At 39.2% G+C, this 27681-nt stretch overlaps 1 protein-coding gene across 6 annotated transcripts; it reads right to left on the reverse strand.

Moving 5' to 3' along the window:
* Positions 1 to 258: 258 nt before the first annotated feature.
* On the reverse strand, positions 259 to 27159 carry WDR47 (WD repeat domain 47). Of its 6 annotated transcripts, XM_087733847.1 has the most exons (17): positions 26996 to 27159; positions 25604 to 25732; positions 20772 to 20938; positions 19542 to 19625; positions 18909 to 18993; positions 16458 to 17260; positions 13749 to 13878; positions 10975 to 11153; positions 10590 to 10847; positions 9827 to 9902; positions 8449 to 8606; positions 4960 to 5129; positions 3864 to 4034; positions 3341 to 3472; positions 2513 to 2584; positions 2366 to 2425; positions 259 to 1662 (listed from the first exon to the last, which is right to left on the reverse strand). In XM_087733847.1, the coding sequence occupies exons 2-17, from the start codon at positions 25718 to 25720 to the stop codon at positions 1520 to 1522; spliced, it is 2805 nt and encodes a 934-aa protein (XP_087589973.1). In that variant the 5' UTR covers positions 25721 to 25732; positions 26996 to 27159; the 3' UTR covers positions 259 to 1519. The 6 variants fall into 6 exon arrangements, with proteins under 6 accessions (XP_087589973.1, XP_087589972.1, XP_087589971.1 ...); XM_087733846.1 differs by having other exon boundaries at positions 2366 to 2584; positions 13752 to 13875; XM_087733845.1 differs by having other exon boundaries at positions 2366 to 2584; positions 13749 to 13875.
* Between the last annotated feature and the right edge of the window lie 522 nt (positions 27160 to 27681).

The following is a 27681-nucleotide window of genomic DNA, read 5'->3' on the forward strand; positions in this document are numbered from 1 at the left end:
CGGAGGAACAGAACAGTTAGAAGTCATTTTCCTCCAAAGCAGCATTAGGACCTCAACCTCTGTGTCCAATACAGAAAAATAAACAGATTTTCAGCTCGGTACTACTTTGTTATGACTTACCGCACTGCAAAGTCAGGTATCAAAGATCGACAGTCTTTTATAGTTCCCGGCCTACAACAGATTTTGACATAGGGTTTAAGTATCAGAGTTGCTGTGAGGAATTACAAGCCGAGAATCCAAAATAACAGATGAGATAGCTGCCGGTGTTGGAGGTCTTTATTGAGATTATAGCACAGATACACTTCTATAGTTACCTTTCCACTTTTATACGATAGTTAAGAATGCTTGCTACAGTGCACATATAATTTAGTAACCAAGATAATCCAAAACTTAACTGCAGTTCAAATAAATAAATAACCTAATGTTTAAGGTTTATATCTTAAAAAGCAAAAGGAACTGTACAATATGAAAATATAACAATACATAAACATTAGATTCTAAGTTTTGTAGAAATAAAACTGCAATTTCCCATACATAAACAGTGCAAGAAATAAAATTCAGATAAGCTTCTGAACTGGGACTTTAAACAATTTAATTCTTAAATTATCATGCAGACATAGCATTTTAAGCCATGCTGGTTTCTATTACAGCATTAATGGTATCCCTTTTACTTGAAAAACTGATAGCCATTAAGCTCATTGTGACAACTGCTGCCAATCCACTCTTTTCTACAGTACATTATACACAGAGGTATTCTGTTGCATTCAAAAAGTAAAATATTATATGTTTCTAAAAAAAAAAAAAAGAAAATCAATATTTTACTTTTTTCCCCTCCAACATGTTAGCTTGTTCAAAACAATGTCATGTAGTAAAACCAGCAACATTTCCCCTGGTTTAGATGAAAAGAAAGAAAAAACCCACACTATATAATGGACCATAATCAAGATGTGGTTACTGCCTAGTCACCTTTAAAGTTCAGAATTTATTACTAAAAAAGTTGAAATTGTGGAGATGTTATAAAGTTTGACTTCTTGTTGAGAAGTGATAAATATAATAAAGCTGAAAAACAGTGGAACTAATTTATCTTTTGTGTGTGCGTGTGGAACTAGTTACGTACAGACTTGAAGTGTTGTTCAACTTAAGTTCCTATATAAAACTGTCATTGAGGCAAAGACCAAGGAATGCAATTAATACCAAACTGTAAACACGTCATTCATGTTACTTTGAGTGCACATCGACAACATAAGAGTTCTCCTCATAGACTTTGGCAACAAGACTACAATAGGTCACAGCAGCATGAGTTCACATGGAAGACTGAAAGCACTGCAAAAGAATATACTAAAAACACCAAGACCTCCTAGAAACCAGAAAAATCTGTGACAAGTGCCCCTCCTCTCGATAAGACACTCTCCTGCTCAACTGCTGCTCTCTCAATGCCTAATTCTTATTACTTTGTTTTTACAGTTCTGTAGTCTCAGGTCTCTGTGCTTTAGCTGCATAGGTTGCCTTTGTTTGCGCTCTAGCCGTTGTAGGTCCAAAGGGTTACAGTTCTGTCTGCAGAAGATGACAAGAAGGAAAGATCTTGTGTATGCCACCTGCACTGAATAACTTTGTCCTTGTGCTCTCCTACCACCATAAGAGGAAGCTGCTTCGTGAGGTCCCCTACGGCAGAGGAACAGAAATCGTTAGTCGTGCCATGAATTTATATCCCAGCTCTTTGGGTTTTTGGGGGTGGGTTTTTTGGAGTTTTTTTGTTTTTTTTTTTTTTTTTTTCCTGTTTGTTTAGTAAAGCTTACAGATGTATTTCACCATATGAAGCATACTTGACCCCGCCCCTCTCGTACACACACGGAGTATAACACAAGGCCCCCACTCTTGGTTTTTAGGCGTTACTGGACACAGTACAACTTTAGAAACTGTGAATACTGGTATTTTAAACAATGTGATTAAAATTTAATAGTCCAAGAAAAATCAAGTTGATTAGATGTACCCAATATCTTCTCTCTTACTAACTCTTCCCAATAAAAATAAGCATTACTATTATACTTTTTTCAAAGGGTCAATTTTATGACTGCTGCCTGAAAGCAATGGCCATCTCGTCAGGCAACAGTGTTAATTAGTTATGTTATCATAATCAGACCCCCACCCAAAACAAGATTTGGTTCATAGCCTACATTCTTAGCAACAAAACTAGCCAATTGTGAACAGATACAATCACATTTATATACCTCTCAAACCCTTCAAAAGCTCTACTATTTTTTCCCCTTTTAAACTAAAACCTGATCTTTGAACCAAGTTCTCTTACGACTTCAATATTGAAAGCACCAAATTGAACATTAGCCTAGCATCCTTTGTAGTACGTTACCTTGCAAGTCTGTCACCTTTATTTTCATATCATACGATCCTGTGAGCAAGTAGTGTGCCCCTGGAGAGAAGCGAACAGAACGAACATCACTGGAATGAGGATGATAGCTCTGCACCATTCGTCCTCCTCGAATATCGTACAACATACAGCTAGAGTCCTCTTGTCCTGTAGCCAGGAGACGACCACTGGGATCAACAGCTACTGAGGCTACAGCACTTCCTATGGGAGGAAAAACAAACACACACACACACACATTATATTTATGTACATTTGTGCAAATAGCCAGCTTTTTTTTTTCCAAACAAGAATATATATCGTATAAGAATACCAAATGCTGGCCTTAAATTTAAGGTGAACACAGCTAGCTACTGTTATCTTAAAATAAGAAATTTTTTATGTTCTAGCACTTAAAACTCTGAAGCCATAGGTCACACTGGAACAGTAGCAAAGCCACTATTAAAGCTGCATGAGGGGAAAAAAAGAAAAAAAAAAAAAGTATCTGTTTCATCACAGGAAAGATTCACTCTTTATGAAATCATGTAGAATACTACAAAGAATTCCCCCCCCCCCCAAGGTTTCAAGAAACAAATCTGAACCCAAGTGGTACTTAAGAATCCTTTTGCAGATTTCTATCTAGTATGTTGACGACTTGCAAAAACGGCCGTCCTTCCCACCCCTTCCTTTGATTCTGAAACAATTACCTTGTGTTTTGTTTTATTTTAATGTACTTGGAAGTGGTCTGTTTGAAAGTCACAAGGCAAAAAAACTAGCCAACTTTTGAAAGGAAATGTTACTTAAAAAAAAAAAAAACCAACACAAAACTCAGAGGGAAAGATATCCTCCCAACTTCCTTCTTTTAAAGCCAAGCCTCCATTCTGTGATGCAAAACACCCTTACATTCACTCTATACTACTTAGACATCTTTAAAATATATTTTTATACAAGAATGCTCAGAAGCATGATAGCAAATCTTACCTGTTCCATGAAACGTTGTTCCCACAACACGAACACAGCTTGGCACTCTCAGATCCCAGAATCTGACAGTCTTGTCTTGGGATCCAGATGCAATCATCCAGCCACTCCATGTATAAAGTGCTAAAATATGACCTGTGAACAAGAAGACTTCTTTATTTGATTAAATATCGTTAATCAAATAATGAAATATTACAGTTCTGATTATATTTTTGCATTCACAGATTTAACAGTCCTATGGAAAACCTGCACGTTGCATGATGTAAAATGCCAACTGTGTAAGGCAATACCCAGCTTTGCATCTTCTCTGGAGGGAAGCATGCACTCTCTCCATTAACTTAACAGCCAATGTATTTAAAAACAGCTCCCCCGCCCCAATACCTCAAGAGCTATTTGGAGAGGAAAAAAAAGTCTCGCTAGAAAGAAAAACACAAAGACATTAAAAAAAAAACCCCAACAATGAACAAGTTTATTAGAATATAATACAGACTTAACACGTGCGAGAGAGAAGCAACAACATACATACCAGTGTGACCACTTAGAGCATGCAGGCCTTGTCCTCGCTGACAATCTGTTGTGTAAATATTGCAGTCCCCCGCTCCAGCGCTTATTAAGATAGCACCACCACTTTCTGGGCCTTCCATAAAAGCAAGGTCTCTGATTGTCCCATCATGCATGCTGAACTCCAAGTCTGGTCCTAAAATAATGTAAAAAAACAAGGAACAAAATGAGGCATACTCTGTTTATCATTGTTAGTGCTGCAATCTTTAAAGCTGCTACAGTGTCAACGCAGAATATTTTAGGCAAGAGTGGGTATACTACCAAGCGTAAACGCTGTTGTGCGCTTTCCACAGAGTACTCCATTTCAGTTACTACTGTTCAAATAAAATCTCTAAGAATCTTATTTTTATTGAGCATTGATTGAGCTTCCTACAGTTCCTAAAGCTTTGCAAAAGGCACATGGACCATCTCCACAGCCAATTCTAGCCAAGGTTTATAGAGTACATTTATTTCTTTTTTGTAAACTAAAAAGGCTTTCTCTGCCAGGAGGGATCATTGAGAACACTGAACCACATAGGACAAGACAGCCTAAGCTCAAACCAGAAAAGATAAGAGCCATATTCAGTGTATTGGTTAGGAAGGTTTGGGCATGGAAAATAGTATTTGATGGGAGAGAAGCCTTAAGACTTCTAAGATGGGGGAGAAGATGATAGAACTAGGCAAGAAAAAGGGGAACTGGAAGTGGAAATAAATTCCTACTGACAGTCAAGAACTAGAGTTGGGTAAGACCATCTGGTTGTCTTACCATATCTGAAAAGCAGCTACCAGAAGACAACACAATACCAGGGAGTCTCGCAAAAGCAAAACCAAAATGCAAAAAACCCAAAAAACTAAACCAAGCAAAACCAAAAAGATAATCCCCAACGCCACAGTGTCTCTTTGCTGGACAGAGACTACAGTGATAGTGAAAGGGAAAAGAGAATCAGTTAATCAAAGTATTAGAATAAAAATAACAAAACCTATTAACTATATAATCAATGTAATTTGATTGGTTTTGCCAAATATTGGACAAATAATTGAAAATAAATTCTTTAAACTAAATTCACACATACACACACTACCTGTTGCATTACAAGTTTCTGCATTAAAAGGCAGGACCTTCACATATTTATCATTAGAACCAGTAGCTAACAACTGTCCACAGGGACTCCAGGCTACACAGTAGATTGATCCTTTATGATGCTTGTTCCTTTTGAACCGAACTACAGGTTGTTTAGGGGTATTATAAGCACTGAAAAAAAAAAAAAAAGAAGAAAAATATCAAATTTCCTGTTATTTGGAAGGAAAACAATGTATTTTAAAATGAAAAATACAGGTTTTCTATTATTTTAGGTAACATGAAATACGTTATCGCTGTTTGCATTGAAACATATACATATGATCTAAGACAAGACAAAAGGATCTTCTCCATCCCATTTTCTTAGTTTTTCCTCATCTTCCCATTGTATTTGTGACTGGATGTGTAAAAAAACTTACCCAGTCCCTTCATCTATAAAGGGCTGATACGGATAAAATACAGTAATTACTAGCTACATACAATGAAACCTTATCCCCTGAGTCTTAAGTTGGTGGGATTTTTCTTTACATTCTTCATGCTTCAACATCTTGATCCCGTGGCCACTTTTGAACATGCTTGAGTTCAATTAAGCAACAGTAGGCCAAGAAAGCTCACAAAGCACACACTATCTATGGCAGCACCCAGTGCAGCTGGCATGGCTAAAGGCTGGGTCAGGCCACAGGTTGGAAAATCCAGACTCCTGAAAGAAGAAATCAGAAGTCTGTGTAAACTCTGTGTATGTGTGCAGGAAGGTGTTTCTCTTCCAGTTTCTCACTCACCAGACATAATGCCTAACTGGGGATTGTGTTTGGTATGACAGCATAATTATATGACTGGGCTCCATATACTTGTGTTTGGGGCTGTTGTTGTGCCTAGTAGTACTGTAACAATAAAAATTGAGGCCTGCTGTTTTATCCAAAAAGTTTTTGTCTATGCCACTCTTGCTGTCAGAATGAGTGGGACTCATCAAGCACTTAAAGTGGTTAAAGGATCAAGAAAAAAATGCTTCTGTGTTAACCCCACCTGGTAAGACGCAGAAAAATGATGGGTTGTCAAGTACTGTCTCCTCTTTGGCCATTAAACAAATAACCACCACCCCCCCCACAAAAAAAGAGAAAAAAAGCCTCATACATGTTCATCATTATGAGCTGTACATTGGGTATTATTTGTGGAATAAGGTGACTCTCAAAGCTTCACTCATCTACTAGAAAAGCTAATACAGCAGTCTGTGCAAGACAGACACATTCACCATTTTATGTTAATGCAGGAATCTTCACAGCATCTAAGCATACCATACACTCTTATTTCTGAAACCAGATCAGCTTTACACATGGCTGAAATAAAAGGAACAGTCCCATTGATGTACGTTTCCTCTATTTCAATTGATTAGTTTCCTACAATCTTATTTCTCTGTTCACATAGCAGGAAGTAGTCAAGTGCTAAGATAAAATACTGCTGTACCCAACTCCATCAACATTCACTCCAGTAACACCAACAATAGAAATTCAACAAATGAAATTGCTATTGAAAAATTCAGAAACCATACTATAAATACTTCAACAAAAGAAGCAGAGAGAAAAAACAGAAGACAAACATCTAAGTCTGTTTAAAAACTTTTGAGATAAACATGGCTTTAGTAAAGAATACTAAAATAAATCTACATGGAAGCTAATTTTATTTTGTTGCCAGAGAGGAAATCCATGACAGATTAGCCTAAATCAGAATCACCATTCAACACACACTACAGAGCTTCCTAAATGGCCTAATGCCTTATATAGAGTTTGGATTCACAACATTTGTTAAGAGGTGGAGGCAGCAGCTGAGAATCACTGACTTTGTCAGGACATGGGAGCACCTGCCCAGCACAGGGACCACCACATGCTGCCAGTCAGCTGTGTGGAAGCACCTGATTATCTGAGCAACATCTGCAGAACTGTAACATGTATCTATCAGTGTTTCATCTCAAACATGTGAAAAAAGCACACTACTATTATACCTTTAGAGAAAGGAAAAAAAAAACCCCAAACTACAAACAACAAAACCAACCTGTCCTGAATCATACATCAATTTGAAGGACAATTTTAAGAATTTTAAAAAATCCCAACAAAACTTTGATGTAGAATTAAACAACTGCTATTTACCAGATACTCTACACAATTATAGCTTTTTGAAAAACATGAAGAGTTTTGAACACGTGTCTAGATTCACGTTGTTACAATATGAGTATCTAAGATCATGTAATCTATCTGCTGACTTGTAAATCCCCTGATGAAATGTTTTTGGCAGACTGTAAGCACAGTGAAAAAAAAAAGAAACAGTAAGAGGAAGAAGTACAAGTTCAGAATTAAGGAAATCTCAGTATTCCTTTCATAACCAGGTACACTGTGTCATTTGTCACATCAGATTGCGCACTGTAACTAGAGGCTGCAGAGTCAATCTACCCTTTCCCAATGGTTAGAGTAAGTTGTGTGGGAGCAGAGTTACTCAATAAGGAGGTGTTCATTCCACTGAAAATGTTTTACACTGTTTACCAAGCAAAAGGAGGTTGCCTGGGCTTCAGGCCCAGCAAGTCAGCTTGCATTGGCTATCAGAGAAATCACCTCTTTGTTTCATACATTGCCAATAAATATTTTGGAATTAAACTTCAAAGGCTACCTTACTAATGATATTTAAGGAAGAAAAAAAAAAATCAGATTACTTTTTGAACACTTTGGAAGCCTGAACATGAATCCTAAACTGGGAAGGTGTCCCAGATAAAGTCACCATGCATACTTGTGAAATTGTGATGTTTCAGATGCCTCCATTTCCCCCCCTACTCCAGGAAAATAATGTAATTGGAGGAGAGACAAGGAGATGGTTATTGAGATGGCAATATTTATTTCTAGGTGAAAAAATATCCCCCCCCATTAAAAAAAAAAATGGGTGAAAAGAAAACAGAAAAGGACTAGGTGCACAGTAAACCACAAAAAGCGCTTTTCCTGTCAAGGAACCAAAGTATCAGGAAAACAATGTTTATAGCAACAACAGGCCAATAGACATGCTCTGGCAAATTTTGCTGTAAAAGCTGAAGATGATACTGCTTTCTCTACTGTTAAGTCTGTCCTTCTGCCAGAAACCATCTCACGAAGCCCAGGTTGTGCTGGCTTGGGAAGTGACACGTGCTTTCTCCCGCTTTTACAGCTAGAATAACAAAACCAGAAGCCATCACAGTTAACACAGAATAAGCCCACCTGCTGAGACAAAAATAACACTTTTATAAGGAAAGGTGTGGTATTGTGGCAATGCATCTTGCCAGTAATGGAAGAGAGCAAAAAAAGTAGCCCACAAATATACAAATTCTTCAGCAGATCTTCTTTTTCTTTGGCAGTTCAAGTTTTTAAGGAAAGCATGACACTATTTACGACAACAAAATAAAGGTATGAAATGTACAGATACCAGTAGCTACAGGAGAAAAGTGCTACAGAAAAAGAAATGATTATACAAGTTTTCTTACCTTGGGTCAATTACATCTGGATAGGCACAGACTCTCAAAGTTTTAGAGTTGGAGCCAACAGCATATAAACTCCCGCTGGGATGAAAGGCTACAGCTCTGACAGCTTGTGTGTCTTCTAGAGTATTAATGCAAATGAACTGCTTTTTTGATTTCTCATCCTGTGTAAAAGGATAACAATCAAACTAGGTTCTTCAGCATAAAACTGGACATTTAAAAGTGGATGTGACTGTTCTGCTGAATAATGTACAACTATGGTACCAAAGTATTAATAAGTAGCAGCACCAGGCTAAAGTATTCAAATTACAGATTTGTAAAACAATGTCTACTCCAGGTCAAGGAATGGCATACTTCAAAAAGTTCTTTTCTTCAACTCACTCTTAAAGATAACATTAGATTAACATTTCTCATTCTCCCTCCAGGCTACCAACAGCTTTTGTTCTAAACAGCCCATCTCAAAAGCATATTACAGTTTATTTCTGTGTAAACACATTTCATCTGTGTGAAACTTGCAAGGGGAACAAAGCTGCATTTTTTTGAAAACAGTCCAATTCATAAACACAGTTTATAAAACAAATATAATATTAAACATAAGAATCAGCTTTCAAGCCTGTAGATTACACAAAGTTATAATGAAATTATGCTAAGCTTTATTACATCACCCTCTAGATGACTTCCTCATCACCACCTTTCTAAAATTTTGATTTTTATTTATCCAACGCAGAAACTTTGGAATGTACTTATTGCAAAGTTATTTCCCTAAAGTCAGACCATACTGACTGGAGTCCGACAATCAAAGTTTCAACCTGGAGAACAAAACAATAGCTGTAAAAGACATCCCATTGGAACCTCTGTTGTACAAGGAGAAACAGAGAGCGCCGGACTGTTTGCCCTGGAGATGAGAAGGCCTTTCAGGGGTGTGTGTAAGTCTCATCAGTGTATATAAATACCTGATAGGAGGAGTAAAGAAGATTGAGCGAAACTCTTACCAGTGGTACCCAGTGAAGGGACACGAGGCACTGGATGAAAATTGAAATATAGGAGATTCCATTTTAACTTTTTTGTTGTTGTAAAAACACTATAAGGGTGGTCAGACATGGGAACAGGTTGTCCACAGAAATTGTGGAGTCTCCATCCTTGGAGATACTCAAAACCCAACTGGACCCAGCCCCAAGCAGCCTGCTCTTGTTGACCCTTCTTTGAGCAATGGGTTTGGATTTAGTCTCCACAGGTCCCCTCCCATCTCAATGGTTTTGTAGGTACTACATCAACCAAAGTTCATTCTAAATAATCTATTAACAATGAGAGGATGTCATATACTCAGGATTATGTATTGAATCTTGTGGAAACACAAATTGTAAAGGACAATAAGAAAACTCACCTCATCACCTCTTGTCCTACTTAAATTCCCTGAAGAGTCTTCCAACTGTGGCTGAGTGACAGCATGTTCTGATACACTGTTTTGATTTGGTGAATAGTTTAAATTCACAACAAGACAGAAAAAACAAGAGCAGAGACAGATTTGTTTAGAAGTATTTTTTGGACTAAAGTTACAGTTTCAGTCATACTTAGAACTGACTAATTTATGTGGACAAGTGTTATGTGTGTCTGATTCTTTATCATTAAACTGTAATCTTTATATGAAGTTGCTGTTTTTGCAGCAACTCTAGGCATTGAACAAGTGAATGCAAGTTAAAAATACTTGTTTTCATTCCATAACATACATACATACGTACCTATATACACACATACGTGGAAAAATGGTTGCTGCTTTCAGGTAAACACTACCTTTAGTTAACAGAAGATATCCGATTCCTACTCTACCCTCCCTCCCTCTCTCTCCATCTAGTTTGTATTTAATAAAAAAGCTTTTAGAAACTTAGAACACAAAATAAACAAGAACAATGCATATAAGATGGGATAAAGAGTCTGAAATTAAAAATAAACATAAAATTTAAACCATAACAAATAACCACTATTTCTCATGTGTGCTGTCAAAAAAAAAAAAATGTTTAAAATATATAGAAAACACTGATCATGAGCTAAATACCCCTATTCAATGACAAATTCATTTGATAACTAAAAATAAATATGAACAGCTACTCCCACAGTGCTAACAGACAGACATTTCTCACATAACTTACGTTTGATTCCCCTGTACAGGTGACTCTTCAGGAAAGGGTATCTGATTAGCTGATCCACGCTTTCGAGGAGTGCTGGTATTAACATTTTGGCTATCAGTTGTTATCCTCAGACTAGCATCTGAAGGTGGTGATGTAAAGTTACTTGCTGGATTGGTAGACGCGTTCCCTTTGCTCCCGTTACATTGCTGGCTAAGTGTTTGTACATCATTTCCAAGACTGTCCATACCTATATTTAATTCTCCCAGCTTCTGGATAGATCTAATAACAAGTAACAAGAGAGAAAAAAAAAAAAAAAAAAAAAAAAAAAGACCACCAAAACAGGTTATTATGAGGACTTGAAGAGGCATAGGAGTGGGTGGAGGGAGAAGCAACAAAACCCCCCAACCTGTTAAGAAACTGTTCAGTAAGATTCTGTTGCTGGTCAGCTCCATCTTCTTGATTTACACCTCCTTCCAACAACATTTGCTGGTACAACTGTCGTTGTTGCTCTTTCTGTTCTAAGTGCTGCTGGTAACGTAGCCTTTGTCTGTAATATTCCTGAAACTGCTCCGTTGAATCGCGAAGCTTGAAAAAAAAAAAAAAAAAAAAAAAAAAAAAAAAAAAAGAGAATTACTAATGAAAATTAAATAGCTAATTGCGGTATTTAACCTAAATATTCACTCTCTGGTTCGTTATTTCAATATAACCATCAAAAGGCCAGCAGATGCTCCTCTGAGGAGCAATGCTTTCATTCTTCCCTAAAAGCAGATACAATTTACATATTAAAAAGGGAAATAGCTGCCAGTCTGTACTATTCACTATTGAAGTAGTTCTGCCCTAATTCAGAAGAAGGCTCCTCGTTCCTACAAAACTTCCAAATTATTACTTAACATCAAAACAAATAGGCAATTGGAAACTGAAAATAAAAATCAGAAAACAATGTAAGCTGCATTCCAAATTCCAAGACATATTTTCAGTATAAATTCAGTATTTTCTGCCACATTGACACTTCCCTGCCATCGGTCTGCAGAGCAGATTTACCTCTCCCACTAGCCACCCTTGAAGCCGTCTGTCCAAGTGTTAGATGTTACTCTTGAAATTGGTACCTTGTTCTAACTTTACTATTCCTTATTTTCTGGATGAAGCACAAATACTTGAGCTTCCTTTCTCATAGTCTCTTCCCTTTTATGTACTATCTTTAGCTTCCCACACTGCCAGCTCCTCAGGACTTCCTGCCTTCTGCATTCCCTGATCCTCACTTTCTCTCTGTGCCACTCTTTCCGAATGATACCACCATAAAACAGTTGAGAACAAGTTAAAAATGAACAAACAAACAAAAAACCCATAGAAAACTAAAAGAACTTTAGTCCGAGGCCAAAATATCAACACTGAAAAAACCCTTAACTGCACATTTATCAAACTAGGAAAAAAAAAAAGTAGTAAAAGAAACCTGGTGGATTTTTTGGTTTTGTTTTTGAAAGTGACATCTTTGTCATCTAGTGATTCTAAGCTGCATAAGGACATCCTCATAACTTTGCATTAGTTCAGACAATTCATGCAGAGGATCCTTCTTTGTAACTATAGGCCTTTACATTTCTTCTAAATAAAAACACTTGCATTATAATTCTGTGTTCTCCAGCACAATAATTTTTTTGTTTATAATGGATTTCCTAGCTCTGTTGCATTTTTAAAAAGTTTTCCACCTGAGATGAATACTTGCAATTTAGAAACTCTGAAGTTTTCTCTGCATTTCAAATATGTGAACTATTCCCCAGTCACTGGGTTATAATCCTTTAAGCAACAGGTATATTCTTGTCTATACTTCTTTCCATGACTGATACTTGTTTGTTGCAATTGGATTCAATCCTTTGATCCTTCAGTTTGGTTAATAACGATACAGAATCCAACACCTAAACCTAAAATATGTTGCTCAGATGCTCTATTCTATAAACTCTGGCTCCTAACTCAACACCACCAGGAACAATGCAAAAATAAAGCTATGAAAAGACACTTAAATGGATTTCTTACTCGCACAGGTATACACATACGCCACTACGATGTGGAAAACAAAACAAAGCAAAATTGGATTGGGTACTACATTCTTTTCTACTTGTGTATAATAGTCTGGCCAACATCTTCACCTACAGCACAGTGTCTCCTGTCTTCATCCTCTCCTAATTCCACGTTTGGCTTTTTTGCCTTTTGAAGTCTGCTCTGTCATACATCTAGCTAAGCTCCTTCCTCCCAATGTGCACACAACATTATTGCAGCAAAGAAGTTACTCAGCAAAGTCCTTGAGGGGAGTGAAGTCCTCAAGTTTGGAGGACTTTGTTAACCCTCCAGTAGACCCTGTTGCCTCACTCAAGTATCCAGAGTCTACAAGAATATAGCCCTGTCAAGACTAGACCGGTTTTCAGTACCATATATATGCCATAAGCCAAGACAAAGTTTACTTCAGAAAACCAAACTGGAGTCTGCAAACAGATCACATACACGATGTTATTCCTCATTACTGAATTAAGAGGCAGATATTTAAAACCGTGGGAAGGGAATAGACTAGGTAACTGTTTTCATTGTTTTGTACTGAACTATTATTTCACTTTCCCCATTGTTAAGGAGAAAAATGGGAAAAAAGAAGGATAGTCATGGCACAAGCCTTCAAAGATGAATCAAAAAACTGGTTATGCTACTGGATTCTGAATAGCAAAGATACATTTACCAGGGAATTATCCAATTTTAATTTCTCTGTGTCCTAGACAAAATTATGTAAGATGACCTATGAAACTTGGTGTTAACACCAAAAATTGCAGGCTACATGCCAGATTCCTTGCTAAAACACTAAGAGGATTCTTAAGCATTGTTTTATCTAACATTGCTGGCTTTGAGTACTGCAAAGTATTTTTTTTAGATGTACACAACAGTTTAGCAACACTGCTGATATGAGAAGGCACACTAATCAGCTGCATTACAGACTTAAATGACAGCAGAACTTTATACAATGGAAAGAAAAAAAAAAGAGTAGTTTCTTATACAAGATCCAACACAGTATTTTCACTATAGTAAAAACAAGATTCAAGGCAACCCATTGTCATGCATGAAATTCTCAACACAAAGCCAAATCATTATGAAGTGATCAGAACACAGCTCAAAAGGCCTCGTTATTTTTAAACAAACAACCACTACCTCATTTTTCTCTTGTTTGGCTGATCCCTGACTCTGTGCTCCATTAACTGGTTCATTTTCTGAAACTGAACTCTGGCACAAAGTCTCACTGCTGATGGGATGCTGTGGCTCCACGGGAGTATCACTTCTTGCAGCAACATGGAAGAGAAGAGAAGCTCAATTGAGAAAAACTAAAAGTAGAAAATCCCCTGATAAGTAAAGAGAGATAACATTCTAGAGTAAAATCTGATAACAGAAGCATGCAAACTTCTTAAGTCACATAAAACTGAAGATACTGAAAAAATGCCACCTGCAATGGGTTACACTAAACAAAACAAAACCTCTGACAAACAAAAAGCATGTACAGTCAGCGTGCTTTGTCCCCACATTTTCCAAAAAGCCTTACCACCATGGGATATCCAAATTCCATGTTTTCTATCCCGACATTTGAATTATATACCCTTTAACTAGCAAGTTATTCAAGACCTCCTGTTTTCAAAACAATTATGTGCATGGAATATATCAGATACACTATGTGACTAAAGTCTTCTCTAAGATATTAGTATTATTATCACTATCAATCTAAATTTAAACTATACTTAACATCCATCAACTTGAACATTCCTGAAAGTGCTACATAGGAAAATGTTTATATCAGTTTTGCTATTCTTGTATCATATAAGTATTTCTGCATGGAACTCTTTCCAAAATGCTTTCACAATCAGTGAGTGTGCAGAACACATTAAAAGCCTTGGATTCCCATCTTCAGTTTTGTCAACTTACAAAGCCCTTTTTACTCAGTGACTTGGAGCAAAGCTCTTCAAGAAGTTGTTTTGAAGTTTTTGGGTATAATAACAAAAGTAACTTAGCTGACTAAAAGACAAGTAATTGTTTGCCAAATATAACTTAAAAGAAATACCATATTTCTGTCATGTGCAAGAGAAAGCAAGGGCCACATGTACATAAAGCTCAGCTTCCCAGCTTCTACCCTTGCAAATATTGCCGTTTAAGTTGGACACTTAATCTGAAGTTAGATTTTTTCTGAAAAATGTAATGCTTTCTTGAAAACTATGGGTCTGGCCCCTTGATCTAATTCTAACCTCCAAGAAATGTACTAATTAATGAAAAAACATGTTAAGATCTATCAACTTCACTTGACATCACATGCAAATGTTTACACAAAGAAAAACTGCAGCAATTTACCACTTCACTTAGCCCACAAGATTGCTCTATTTATTTGTGCAGAATTATTCCAGTACACCAAAATTGAAAAAGGAAATAAAAAAAACCACTTTCGAGAATCAGTTTTAACATTGGTCCCTGGGCTACAGGCACAAATGTTAACGTTTGTGCGGTAAAATCAGAGGATTCACAATTCATTACTATCTTCAGGAGGTACACTTTTTAAAAATGGAACTCAAGAGATACTTCCATAAGACTGAAGTTATCCACAAAAACTCCAGTTGTGAAGACGCTGGTAAAACCAAAGACTTAAAATGGATCATTTAGAATCAAACAAAATAGCTCCTTTCAAGATAAGCATTAAGAGAATGTATTAAGACATACATTAGTGCAAAAATTTCCATTATAATTGGCAAACTGACACCAGTATGATGGTGTTTGTTTCCTTTTTATTGAGTTTAGTTACAACTGCTCTTTATCTTATCACAAGATACAAAATATTGCTGTAAGGCAAAACTACTAATAGACAACGTCACCAACTGCAGCTAGGATTGAAACACCACAGCTCTAAAAGTGTCCTCTGCTGGCCAATGCACCCAAGTGCAGTGCCAGTTACCCACCTGGTTCTGCAAGAGCCAGAAAAGCTGGCAACTGCTTTCTAGAGAGGCATGGATATAACATGGATAGAAAGAGGCAGAACTGCTGGTCAAAATAAAGGCCAAGCAAAAACATGATAAGCTCTTAATTGACAAGTACCATTTCTCCTAGTCACCAGGACTTTTCTCTCAGAAGGTAAAAAGTGCAAAGTTTTGATACAGGCTTTAGTTCTTAAGGGAGGAGAGAAGTCAGTTTTGCAGTCTACGTTGCATTAAAAGAAGTTATTAGTAGCATTCACTGCTATCATAACCCAACTATCTCCAAGTCCAATATAAAAAACCATAATACATTCAACCACCTTATTCAGATTTGGTTTGGAAAATGGTAAGTAAATATTTAAGATGAACTACTATTGTAATAGTTTAAGTGATAGAGGAATGCTACAATGACGGCATATAGCAATTTCCACTGACTTCATTGGGACTATTTCTACATGGAAATTTTTGAAATATACTTAATCATTTACAGTGTCAGGACCAAAATTTACAGACACTTGAGGACAGAGTGGGATGGGGAAAGAAGATGGAGTTACAGCTATTCCACTGTCTCCATTGATTTATCTGGAATGAAAGAATTCAGTAATACTGAACACAAATCTTAGCTAGACTCTATTACACCATCAGAGCATATTTGTGCTCTGCACTAGGATTTCAACTTTGAGTCCACATTGATTCCATAAGGCTCAAGACCAAATATGAAAACCTACTTTGATCATAAAAGCATAAGGCAGAAAACACCTTGCATACAGTTTTAATTACAACAGAATTTAAACAATCAATTTGTGTTTCATTGTTACCATTACGTTCAAAATTACAATGCAGGGAAGAAGCCAGTAATATGAAGCGCAACATAAGCCAAGGTAAAAAATAAAGCTACAGTTGCACTTACCGCTCAGGCGACTCTTCAAAAATGCTGTGACACTCAGTATTCTCAAGCATGAGACTTCGGCTGAGATTCTGTACTCCTGGGTAATGGAAATTAGCAAAGGAGTGCGACATTGGAGAAGTTTTGGTCCCAAGGTCTGTGACTCGCTTATCATGATTTGTTAATCCACACGACAGCCCATCTAAGGCAGGGTTTAAGGAGCGGGTCATGTAAGCATCTGCTGACTGAGGCCGTCTCATTGGGGATGATGGATAAGGAGAAAGTTTGCTGATAAGAGGTGTCAAAAGATCAGCATATGCAGCTTTTGTAGGCTTGAGGAGTTTATCAACATGAATATTAAGCATCTTTTGTTCAAAAGCACAAGAAAAAACAGTAGCTGGCAGATTCTGCAGCCATGATAATAAGCTGAGGTCCAAGTCATCACACCCATTACCACACAAGAGATCAATGCCCAGCAATACTTCACTTTCTGTGATTTCTTCTCCTGTTGCTTTACTCTGACAGAATTCCACACAACATTCATAAAGCAATCCCTTCATTACAAGCTGAAATAAACGATTGTTACTTGCTTTGAAGCCAGCCTCACTCAGTTTTCTATCGGCAGGAATAAACTCTGCCACCATGACGCAGGCTTCTTCAAAGCAGTGAACCCGTGCAGTGCTGGGATTCCAGTCCTTGAATTCTGCGTGGTTGGTCAAGCGAGGCAGCGTCAGTAGCAAGCAGAGTTTACTGTAGTCTTCCTTAGAGGGACAATATTCTTCCAGCGCATGTAGGCACTGCACAGCCTCTCGCATTGTAAATTCCAGCTACAGAAATATTAACAGAGTAGTTTGTAGTACATGTTTCTACAATACAACAGTTATTTGAAGAAGAACAGGCAGTAGCAGAATTTCTTTGCTATCATTCCTTTATTACTATTATTGTTTATATTTTAATTACAACAGTATACAATATAGAGTCTGAAATTGCTAATGCAAATGTAGTACAACAGAGCCAAATTTCTGGATGCTTTGACTTCCTGAAATCGCCCCCAGTTCCATTTTCTACAGATCTATGGAACATTTTCATGTCACTGCACGTTTCAGAGGCTTAAAATTTTAAATCTGTAGCTAAACAGCTTCAATTCTATTGTAGCATAGAAGGTTACTTCCATTCTCAAACCAACCAAAGGTTTTTTTTTTCCCCTTTTTTTACATCTATGAAAAGCTATTGGCATAAGTTATAAAAGGCCTGTAGATTTCTCTAGTTTCCAGTGATTAGGAACTTTGAGTTGTCTTTTATATTGAGACTTTCTGTTCTTCAATCAAAAATGTTAAAAAAGTTCAGAAAGTTCTCAGAAAATAAGACCTCCAAATGAACAGAGGGCTTTAGTACAAAGCTTGTTGATAGTTAAAAGCCAAGAACCATATTAAATAAATACACATGAACTTGGCATTTTTAGTTACAGATTTAAACAAACAAACAAACCAACCCACTTACCCATGTTACCTAGCATCTGCTCAATACAGCAGCCTTTCATCTACAACATACCAACACATTTGGTAACATTCAAAACAAAAAATAAAGGGCATAAAATCAGATTTTTTTTTCTCTACTGCTATCTAGTAACAGTATACAGATTGAGTGATTAGAGGAATAGTACACCTTTCCTTTGCAACTATAAATACTTACTTTTAGCTTTCTCTACACTGTCAAGAGAAGACCCTGCAGTACAATGTATGCGTAATGGGACAGAGAATTAAAATCAATTCAGTTTGGAAAATGAAATCAATTGTCTTAAAACTACTGGCATTCTTCATTTTTAACTTCATAACATTTTTGTTAGAAATTTGGTATTCCTGCATTATCAACATAAATGAAAAACTATAATTAATTTCACAATCTGCACACCTTCTTTGTCAGTTTTAGGTTTTCAATATGGAAAGAGACATTAACTAAGTTCACAACTTCTGCTTCTTGCACAATTAACTGAATCGGTCCTTTGTGAACACATCTGTTCCCTCCAAAGAAACAACTGTGTCCTTTCTCTCTAAAAGCAACAGAAATTAAGTTTAAGATTAATTCAAATCAGAATCTTTCACCTGGTCCTGATTATGACAACAGATTTCCGTGATTCTGAGGCTTGCTTCAGAACTCTCTCGAAGAAAAGAGCCCTTTACTTTAGCATAATGGTGTAAAGTGAATCTCAGGATCAGGACCACAAACATGGAATATGGTCACTGATCTATGTCGCTAAGTTTCAAGCAACCCTTGTATATACAATTCTGTTTGAGACCTGGTAGCCACATTCATTTCCAAAGGATATAAGTTATTTTTTCCATTGTTCATGAAACCATTTGGTAATGGCTAGAATTTGTGTATTTGGTGCTGGGAGTTTCCACTCTGCCTTTAATCAGAATATCTCAAGAGGCTTCTTGACAACAAAAAGATTCCCAAAACAGAGACAATTCTTACATGCTGAGGCTCATCTTCCGCTGACATTGCATTGTTGACACATAAGGCTTCCAAGAACTTCTGCTTCATTATAATGTAACGAAACCTGCAGGTGAGAAGTGAAATACTATATACATCTTGATCCAGTAGCTAAACATTCTTTCAGAGACAAGCAGGGTATTTTACATCTAATTTTTGAGTTAGGCATAGAAATTGCAACAACAAGGAACTCTGATCTCAAATTTTAACAAATTGGTAACCAAAATATTATATTTTAACAGGAAGTGTCTTTTTCAGTTATTGCTTTCAGAAATATTACATTTAAAATATTAGAAGGCTAATAAGAAGTACAGCAATCATACTCATTTCTTAAATAGAAATATGACAGAGCAGCCAAATATAAAAACATGCACCATGTTCCTAAAGTGTATGGCAAATGAAAACTCATTACAGATCGTGTACACATATTTTTCAGAGTTTAAGTTAAAAAAACCACATTCATACACTTTAGGAACTGTATACAGGTTAGAAAAAACAAAAACTAAGGTAAAAAAACCCAAAAACTTAGAACTACTGCTTTCATACACAATACTTAGAAATTCATGTATTTTCCACAACTTGAAAAATTGAACTCTGACATACATTCTATTTTACCTTTTCTTGTCGAATTTTTCCATACATTCAAGAGGCTGAATAAATTGAAGAACCTCATCCCACTGACCATCAAGAATCAATTGCCTAGTAAAAGAAAGAGTCACTTCTTTAATTTCGTTGGACAAGAACATCCTTCTTTCTAAGCAAGCAGCTCATTTAAAAAAACATTTAAATATACAACAGGTGATCAGCTTTCTTTGAAAAGTTAATGCTTTGCACAGATGCCAAGACGACTGTCTGATGTGACTAGTAATAAGAGCACAATCCAAGTCCTTTCTCAATATTTTGTAAAAATAACTGCATACAAGAAGGACAAATATTCATTAAAGGCACATCAAAACGGACAAAATGCTCCTGTGTGTCCTGCTTTACCTGTAATCCTTATTTAAAAAAAAAAAAAAAAAAAAAAACTTACTTGAAGAATACAAATAAATATATTGATTCAATGAATACATCCTGAAGAATGAAAGCAGACTTAAAAATGAGTTAATTTAATTGTACAAATACTGCTGGGCATATCTTATAAGGGGAGGTGGGGGGAAAACACACAACTCCCATATTAAGAGGAACAGCTTGGCAGGAACTATGCCCAAGAGCTCCAACTCCAAGACCAGTGGGCTAGGCTGTAGAGGTGGATTAGTTCAATTTCTTCATGCCCTCATATCACACACAGAGTTCTCTATAAAAGGCCCAGATCTACAAGGAAGGAGTGAGTTTCTCATTAGACGTATATTCCAACTAAGCTAAAAATGAAACAAACAAATAGAATTAACTTTAATCTTTCTCTGAATTCTTCTTTCATTATATTCCAATACCCAAAACAAAAGGGAAGCCAGGTGAGAAATCTTGTTTAGTGATAAAATGTATTTTTTAATGTTTTAAGAACAGCTGGTTATTTTCTCATGCTTCTATAAAGTTATTAAGTACCTTTGGCATGAAATAGAAAACGGCAATGCTAACAAACTAGTGTGCACCTACAGTGACTCCTTTAATAATTTTGAGGGCAATATCATGAATGGTAAATCACACCAACTCTCAGTTACTTCAAGCGGCTCATAGAAGGAGGTCATTAACTTCCGAGCTGGACCGAAGAATTGGGATCAGGAAGAAGCAGAATATGATGAGGGCATAAGACCTCCTGTTTAGTGGCACGGGGCTGCCCACAGAATCATAGTCCAACTGTATGTTTTCATATATGTGGTATTTAAGCACCAGAGAAAGAAGTCTTACCTTAGAAAAAGCATGTCATCTGAAAACAGGCCATTAATGACCCCACTTTCTTTCTCAAGTGCCAGCATACTGATATGAAGTTTCCTTGAGTTCAGAAAATCCAGTATTAGTTTAATTATTTCAGCTTCTTTAACATTCACTGTTTCTTCAGCCGTCATGATGGCAGCCTAAAAGGGAAAGAACAGAGAATTTTAGCTATGATCAATATCCTATTTTATGCTTGGTTAAATGTTGGCTACTAAAAAAACCCCCTAAAAATAGTTTTACAAGACAGAATATTGTAGCATTATAAAAACTAAATAGACAAGATTAGGAAATTGATTTTAAGAGGTTGATTATGAAGCCACAATTAAGACCTAACAATGCATCTCCATCTTTTTTATTTCTATCCTATGCATATATAGGGGCCCAGATAAACAAATCTACTAAGAAAGCAATCCTCCTGCAATGTGAAAATATTGTGCTTACCAAGTCTGCAATACGTAAAATTTTCCTTTCTGAAATGCAAACAGTGAAGTTCAAAGAGCATAAAAATGAGCCAGTTACTATGTCATTATCTAGAGAACTTACATATAAACTTAAATGTTTCTAACACATACAAAGAGCACAGCACACTAAAAGTGCAGTCTCCCCCTACCCATTTTTGCAGTAGTATATGGCAATTAAACCAAGGCTTTTCATTCTTCCTTCATAAGGACACACACATCTGTCTATATGTTTTATGAAGAATCTAAAGCTGCAAACCCAAGGTGTCCTAAGCCAGTTTCACCACTGACTGCCAGAGTCCCATTCACTCACCTGCCTCCAGCTGCGCATTCCTGGCCCTTCCTTAGCACTCCTCACTTTCATCACTGGGTTAGCTTTTCCACCAACTCATGTGCTGAAGCGGCTCAACAGTCTTAATGAGATGTCCAGCCAGCAGAAAGAAAAAACGGGAAGATGCAGCTGGGGCAGTGACAGGCCAAAGCCCTGGCTGCCAGCAGTCAGCTTGTTTAAAGCTCCCATGGATGCAATGTCCAAGTTCCTTTGCAACACAATTCCTCTAAGGATGAGAGCTGTAGCATGTACTTCCCTTAGGAAACCTAAAATAAATTCTGCTTCTGGCTAAGTCTTGCATGACTTTAAGACTGACTTAAAGTAGCAGCTGTTCAACTTTTTTTTTAAACCTAAGAAGACTTCACAACTGTAGCTCCCAAGCTGGTCTGCTGAAAACTGCCTGGGGATGTGGGGAGAAACTCTAACACCGCCAAGCCACGTAGCATCGCCTCATCAAGAGCTCTTCAAAAAAGCTAGCAGCTACAAGCGCGCAATTTCACATCAGGAGAAACTCAATTTAAGCCCATGTTACTGCAGAAAGCGGTGGTCCCTCTTCTCACTTCTGCACTCCGCCACACATCCCCAGCCGCTTCACGGCGCCCACAACGGAGCTGAACGGTTAGCCAGACCACTCCTCTGATCCGGGCGCAAGTGAAACATTTATTCACTCCACTGACACATGGGCACTAATGCTGACACAAGGAACTGACAGAGCTTTGCTTTCTGGCAGCAGTAAAGTCTTAACCCAACTTAAATTGATTACGAGAGTGCGCCAAAGAACAGAGAAGAAGCCAGTATCAGTGATGAACTGTCAGTAGGAGGCAATATCCCCAGGAACAAGGAGAGACAACGGAATAACAGTGATCAGAAAAATAAGTAAAGGGAGATGACCATACAGAGCAAGGTGTCCACAGCAACGGGCTATAGTTACCCCAGCTGCTCCCCCTTTTAATTCAAAAGGGGAAGTCAAAATACTGAATTCCCTCACGCAACCATTGAGGGAATTATGTGGAGATCTAGCAACTATGATGCTGAAAGACAACCAGTTGTGGGTAACGCAGCTCCCAAGACAAGCTGAAGAGATGATGCAGCCTCCAGATACCTCTGCCTTGGAAAACTGGAGTCCATAAGCTAGTTATCTATCTCATATTAGGAGACATGCACGGAAACTGGTAATAAGAAATCAAAGAACAGATATAATAAGTTTGAATAAACCAACTAAGACACTCGAAGTATTAAGAAGAAATTATTTACCGGAGAAGAGGGGAAGAGACAAATACTCCGGTGAAATTTCTCACTGATCATCATAAACCAATGCTAACGAACTTGATGGGAGACAAAAAATTAGGCATTAATAAGAGGGGTTTTTGTACTACATCATCTAAATCCCCAAGTTTTCCATCTTCCTCACAGTGGTATGTCAACTTTTTTCCAAGTAAGTTTTTGCCAGAACATTTGACTAGGAAAGCATTTGATTATAGCAGCGTAGTTTATTTTGGAACAACAGAGACCTAATTGTGCCAGATGAAATGGCCTAACTTCTTTTTTAAAATGGCTGGGTTTAATTCTGATTTTAGTCACAGAAGACTCCAATCACCACGTGTTTTGACGGGTCTCATGGAAGACACACCCAGAGACCACGCGCCCACTCTTGGCTAGTAAAGTCAAAAGGAAAAAAATTAAAACCTGGCTTGCAGAAAGCTTTGCTGCAGGAAAGAAGGCAGATAGACACACAAATCCAAAGCCAGAACTTGTAGAAAGATGCTTTTTCCTTACGTTTTAGCACCGTTTCAACTTCCCCTTTTGGCAATTGGATATGGATTTTTGGTCCCAGAGAAAAATTCAGCCCTACTCTTAGACACTGAAGGGGAGGGGGGGGAAAAAAAAGAAAAAATCAACACAAATTTAAGCAGCAGTTTAGTTCTTAATTCCCAACCTCACCTAACGCATTTGCAATTCTCTTTTATTATGCTTTATGGCACTGGTGGTTTTTATATAAATTAACTTCCTTGCCAAAAGAAAAAGTAAAACTTAGGCAAAGCTATATTGAGACTCCCCATCAGAAAACCAGTACAGAAATTCAGGCTAAGACTCGCTTTGAAGAAAGGAGCACCAAGTCCAGCCTTCTTTTCAATGGGATCTACTGGACTCAAGTCTAAAGAGGAAGCCACCCTACACAGCTTCAAGACTGTCTTAAAATTAATTATTTATATATTCTATTGACGGAAAAAGGAGCCTAATACTCAGTACTTTGCTTAAGAATAAAACTACATCAAGGAAAACCTAGCATCTGCAAGAAGTTGTCTTCCATTTTCCATTGTAGTTTTAAAAGAACAGGTTTGCCCTGAACATACAGCCTTCGCCAATTCTAACAATTAACTTTATTTACTTTATTTATGTTGCCCATATAAATTAGGATAAAGGATGACTGGCACCCTCCATATTTGATGTGGGACTAGTAACAGCACTTTCGGGGTCCTGTTAAGAAAATATAACACAATACCCAAACACAGTTTGGATACTGAACTTCTGAAGGAGAGTCAAAGTACACTGCTAAGCTCATACATTAACGATTTTATGAAAATATTCAGTGTGCATTTGCTGTCAGAGCAACACAAATAGCTAGAAAAGGATGGTAAACCTACTAGAGAAGATTTTTACTTAATTGATGGATTTTCAGGCTGATGAGCTCAGACTCCTCTTATAAGCATTATGCTGTCAAAACAACAAGCAGCACTGTAACACTATCATGAAATTATAAATATACATAGGCTTACACATCACCCCCTATGAAATGTATCAGTTTTTCTAACATTCAGTGGTACGTGTGTGTATGTGTATAAATAAAAATTAATAATAATTAAAAAGCAAAGAACAGCAGGGAAACTCAAGATTAGAGCTCAAGCTGCATCTTTGGTCCATCCCACTATATTGCTTTCTGCCAGCACATATGGCACATGGCGTCACAGTCTGATCAGCTCAAGCACTAATACTCAAGAATGACTGAAGCACAGCATTAGCTGAGGTAGAAATGAAAGTAAATGAGTATTAGAGCTTAACATTTCAGGTGCCTCCTACCAACCAGGTTTTTGCTACAACCTTTTTATCTTACCCAGCATTTTTCCACACTTGTCCTCCTTCCTTCTTTCTCCTGTCCACTCCTCCTTGTCATCTTCCCCTAGTTCTGTATTTAAATTTGTTTTCCTCTTAATAAATCTACATCAAGAAAAAACCCAACTTCTTGCCACAAACCTGGCACATCTTTTCTCTGGAGCTTCAATGGACAAGACATCCTTTAAACACGCTCTTTGGAACACAGACTACCTGCTCCTAAATTTTCCAGAGAGGAGTAAGGACAGAACAAGAGTGAAACCCATGTTCTAAGAACAGGACAACAGCAAGAATCCTCTCATGGCGTTATAAGCACAGAAAACAATTCTTTAAAAAAAAAAAAAAAAAAGCACTTATGCATATAAATATACTATTTCGGGAAAATGTTTATAAACTAGAAGTGTCTAAAAATAGTGTCTAAACAGTCTAAGTTACCTCCCTTAGAAGAAATTTAAAATGCATAGGCATTCACATGATAGAATGTTAAAGTAAGGTTTAATATTCCGGAAAAAAAGTAAATAGTGAAATTCTAAAATAAGTATTATTACTATGTTATTTACCATCTGAAATAGATCACTCACCAATAGTGTACAATATGCATTCAGAAAATTGGGCAAGGAATATAAAATCTCTAACTACTCAGAAATAGAAGAAAGAAATACTATAGTTCAAATCTTAAGTGTCATACTGAGAGAGTGGCGATACGTTTAAAGGGAGAAGCAATGCCTAATTAGAAGTCTTGGTTTGCTTACTTCAATGACAGCTACAATGCATATCTATAACCTCAGCATCTTGGTGAGCTATTGTCACAGAAAAAACAAATGTGAAGAAGTAATACACATTTAAAAAGCTGGCTGTTTTGCATAAAGTTATTTCACCTCTTAATCCATCCCACAGTCACTTACATATGACTCTCGGGCCTGCCCAGAGGCCACTCCGGAGTTCCGCCTACACAGACCCCACGGGGTACTCGGGGCCCGGTCAGTACCTAGTGGCTCCATTTCTGATGTGCCCTCAATCATCTTCCAGTTATTCTATATCAAAAGAATTTACAAAAAAAAAAGTCTATAGGCCAATTTTTTATTACAGTTGATTCCTACGACAGTTAGTGCAACTCACCGACACCCATCTTACCTTAAGAGATCACATGATTAATTATTTCAAATGAACTATATTGAACATATTAAGCCCTTAATGGAAAACCTTCACCAAACTTTGTACAGTTGAACTCTATGGTTGAAACCTTTTTCTACTCCAATACACAGCAAATAAGCGGCCTCTTATGTACTAGCCTTTTCTTCCTCGCACAGATTTTTCACTGGCTTGCCCTCTAGTAATCTATTTTTCGTCCTGCCTAGATCAGCTGTTGCTTTAGAGCCATCACCAGTAATCCTCATCCCACCACGCTTTAGAGGTGACCAGCAGAGCTCTTTGCATTCATCAATCTCTGTTACAACATGCACGCTCTTTACCCAGAGCATTCTGCATCATGAATGCCAGAAAGGTGACATTAAATTATGCAATACCTGCATATCAGAGTGAAAACAGAATGCAGAAAAATAAAAAAAAAACCCAACAAGTTACAGAGACTAGAAATGAATGCATTTTGCCTAAAAAAAAAAAAAAACAACCCACTTGCTCCAAATTTTTCTCTTTTTTTCTCTTCACGTGCGATTCCACACGAAATCCACCTCTGCTGGTGAAAGGGTTCAAAACAACCGCACTGTTTAATTCCACAGCGCCGAGCCTGAATTAGCATCTCGGGAATGTCAGCTCAGCACCAGCAGCAGACAGGGCCGCAGAGGAGCCGACGCTGCTTTGAAGCGACCCCGGAGACGGGGCGCACCCCGCGCCCGCCGCCTCGCCCGCCCCGGGGCCGGGGCCGGGGCCCGGGCACGCACCGCGCCGGCCACCGCGGCCAACCTGGCCCGGCCCGCCCGCACCCCGGCCCGCCCGCGCCGCCTGCGGCGCCCACAACAAAGGGACGGCGGCGGTCGGGCGTCGCCGCCGCGCCGGCAGCCAGGGCGATGCTCCCCGCGGCGGCGGGCCCCGCGCAGCACGGCCGTGCCCGCACGCCAGGGACGGGGCGCGGAGCTGGGCGGCCCCCGGGTCGGCGAGGCCGCCGGGCAGCGCCCACCCACCTCAAGGCGCAGCGGCCGCAGCCCCTGCCCCGCCGCCCCGCGCGGTCGGTCGTCAGCCCGCCCCGGCCCGGCCCCTTGCCGCCGGGTCGCTCCCGGCCTCTCCGCGGCGCGGCGCGGCGCGGCCCCCCGCCCTCCGTCCCGCCCGCTGACACTCACCTGAGGGGGCCGGCGGCCCGTTCGCGCCGTCACCAGCGGGGCGTGAGGGGAAGATGGCGGCAGGCCTCAGCTGCGGGGCGGGCCCGGGCCCGGTGTCGGGGTCTCGCTGCCGCTCCGCTCGGCGCTGCGGCTGCCACCCGCCCTCCCGGCTGAGTGCCCGGCGGCGCGGCGGCCCAAGACCCTCCCCGCGCCGGGGCGGGGTGCCCGCGCCGCTGCCTGAGTGGAAAGCGAAAGGGGGCGGGCCGGGGCCGGCCCGGCCCGGCTGGGCGCCGCCCGCACCGCGGGGGCGGGAGGGACAGATGGTGGCGGCCGCCGGGCGGGGCGGGGCCGCTTTGTTAGCGGCGGGGCGAGCCCCCGCCCGCCGGGGCCGGCAGTGCCGGCGGGGACCGGCCGCGCCCCCTCCCCGCTCCGCGCCCCGAGGCTGAGGCAGCCCCGGGAGCGGGGCGCGGCGCGGCCGCAGCTGCCAGCCCCGGCAAGCGCGGTCTCACCGGCGTCCTCCCGCGAAACTCCGCGGCGGCTCCGGGCCTGTCCCGGGGGAGCGGCTCCTCCGCCGCCCGCCCGCCGCTTTCCCAGGTGCCCGGCGCCTCCCCCGCGGGTGGGGCCGGTCGCTGCCTCGGTGGGCTCCCCGACGGTGGGCAGGGAAGGGTTTTCTAGCGGGGCGGGGAGCTGTGCGAGCCACTTCCAAG

This window comes from Nipponia nippon, unplaced genomic scaffold (assembly GCF_047370975.1).
Source record: "Nipponia nippon isolate SJK-2023a ecotype South Korea unplaced genomic scaffold, ASM4737097v1 scaffold_5, whole genome shotgun sequence".
Classification (NCBI taxonomy): domain Eukaryota; kingdom Metazoa; phylum Chordata; class Aves; order Pelecaniformes; family Threskiornithidae; genus Nipponia; species Nipponia nippon.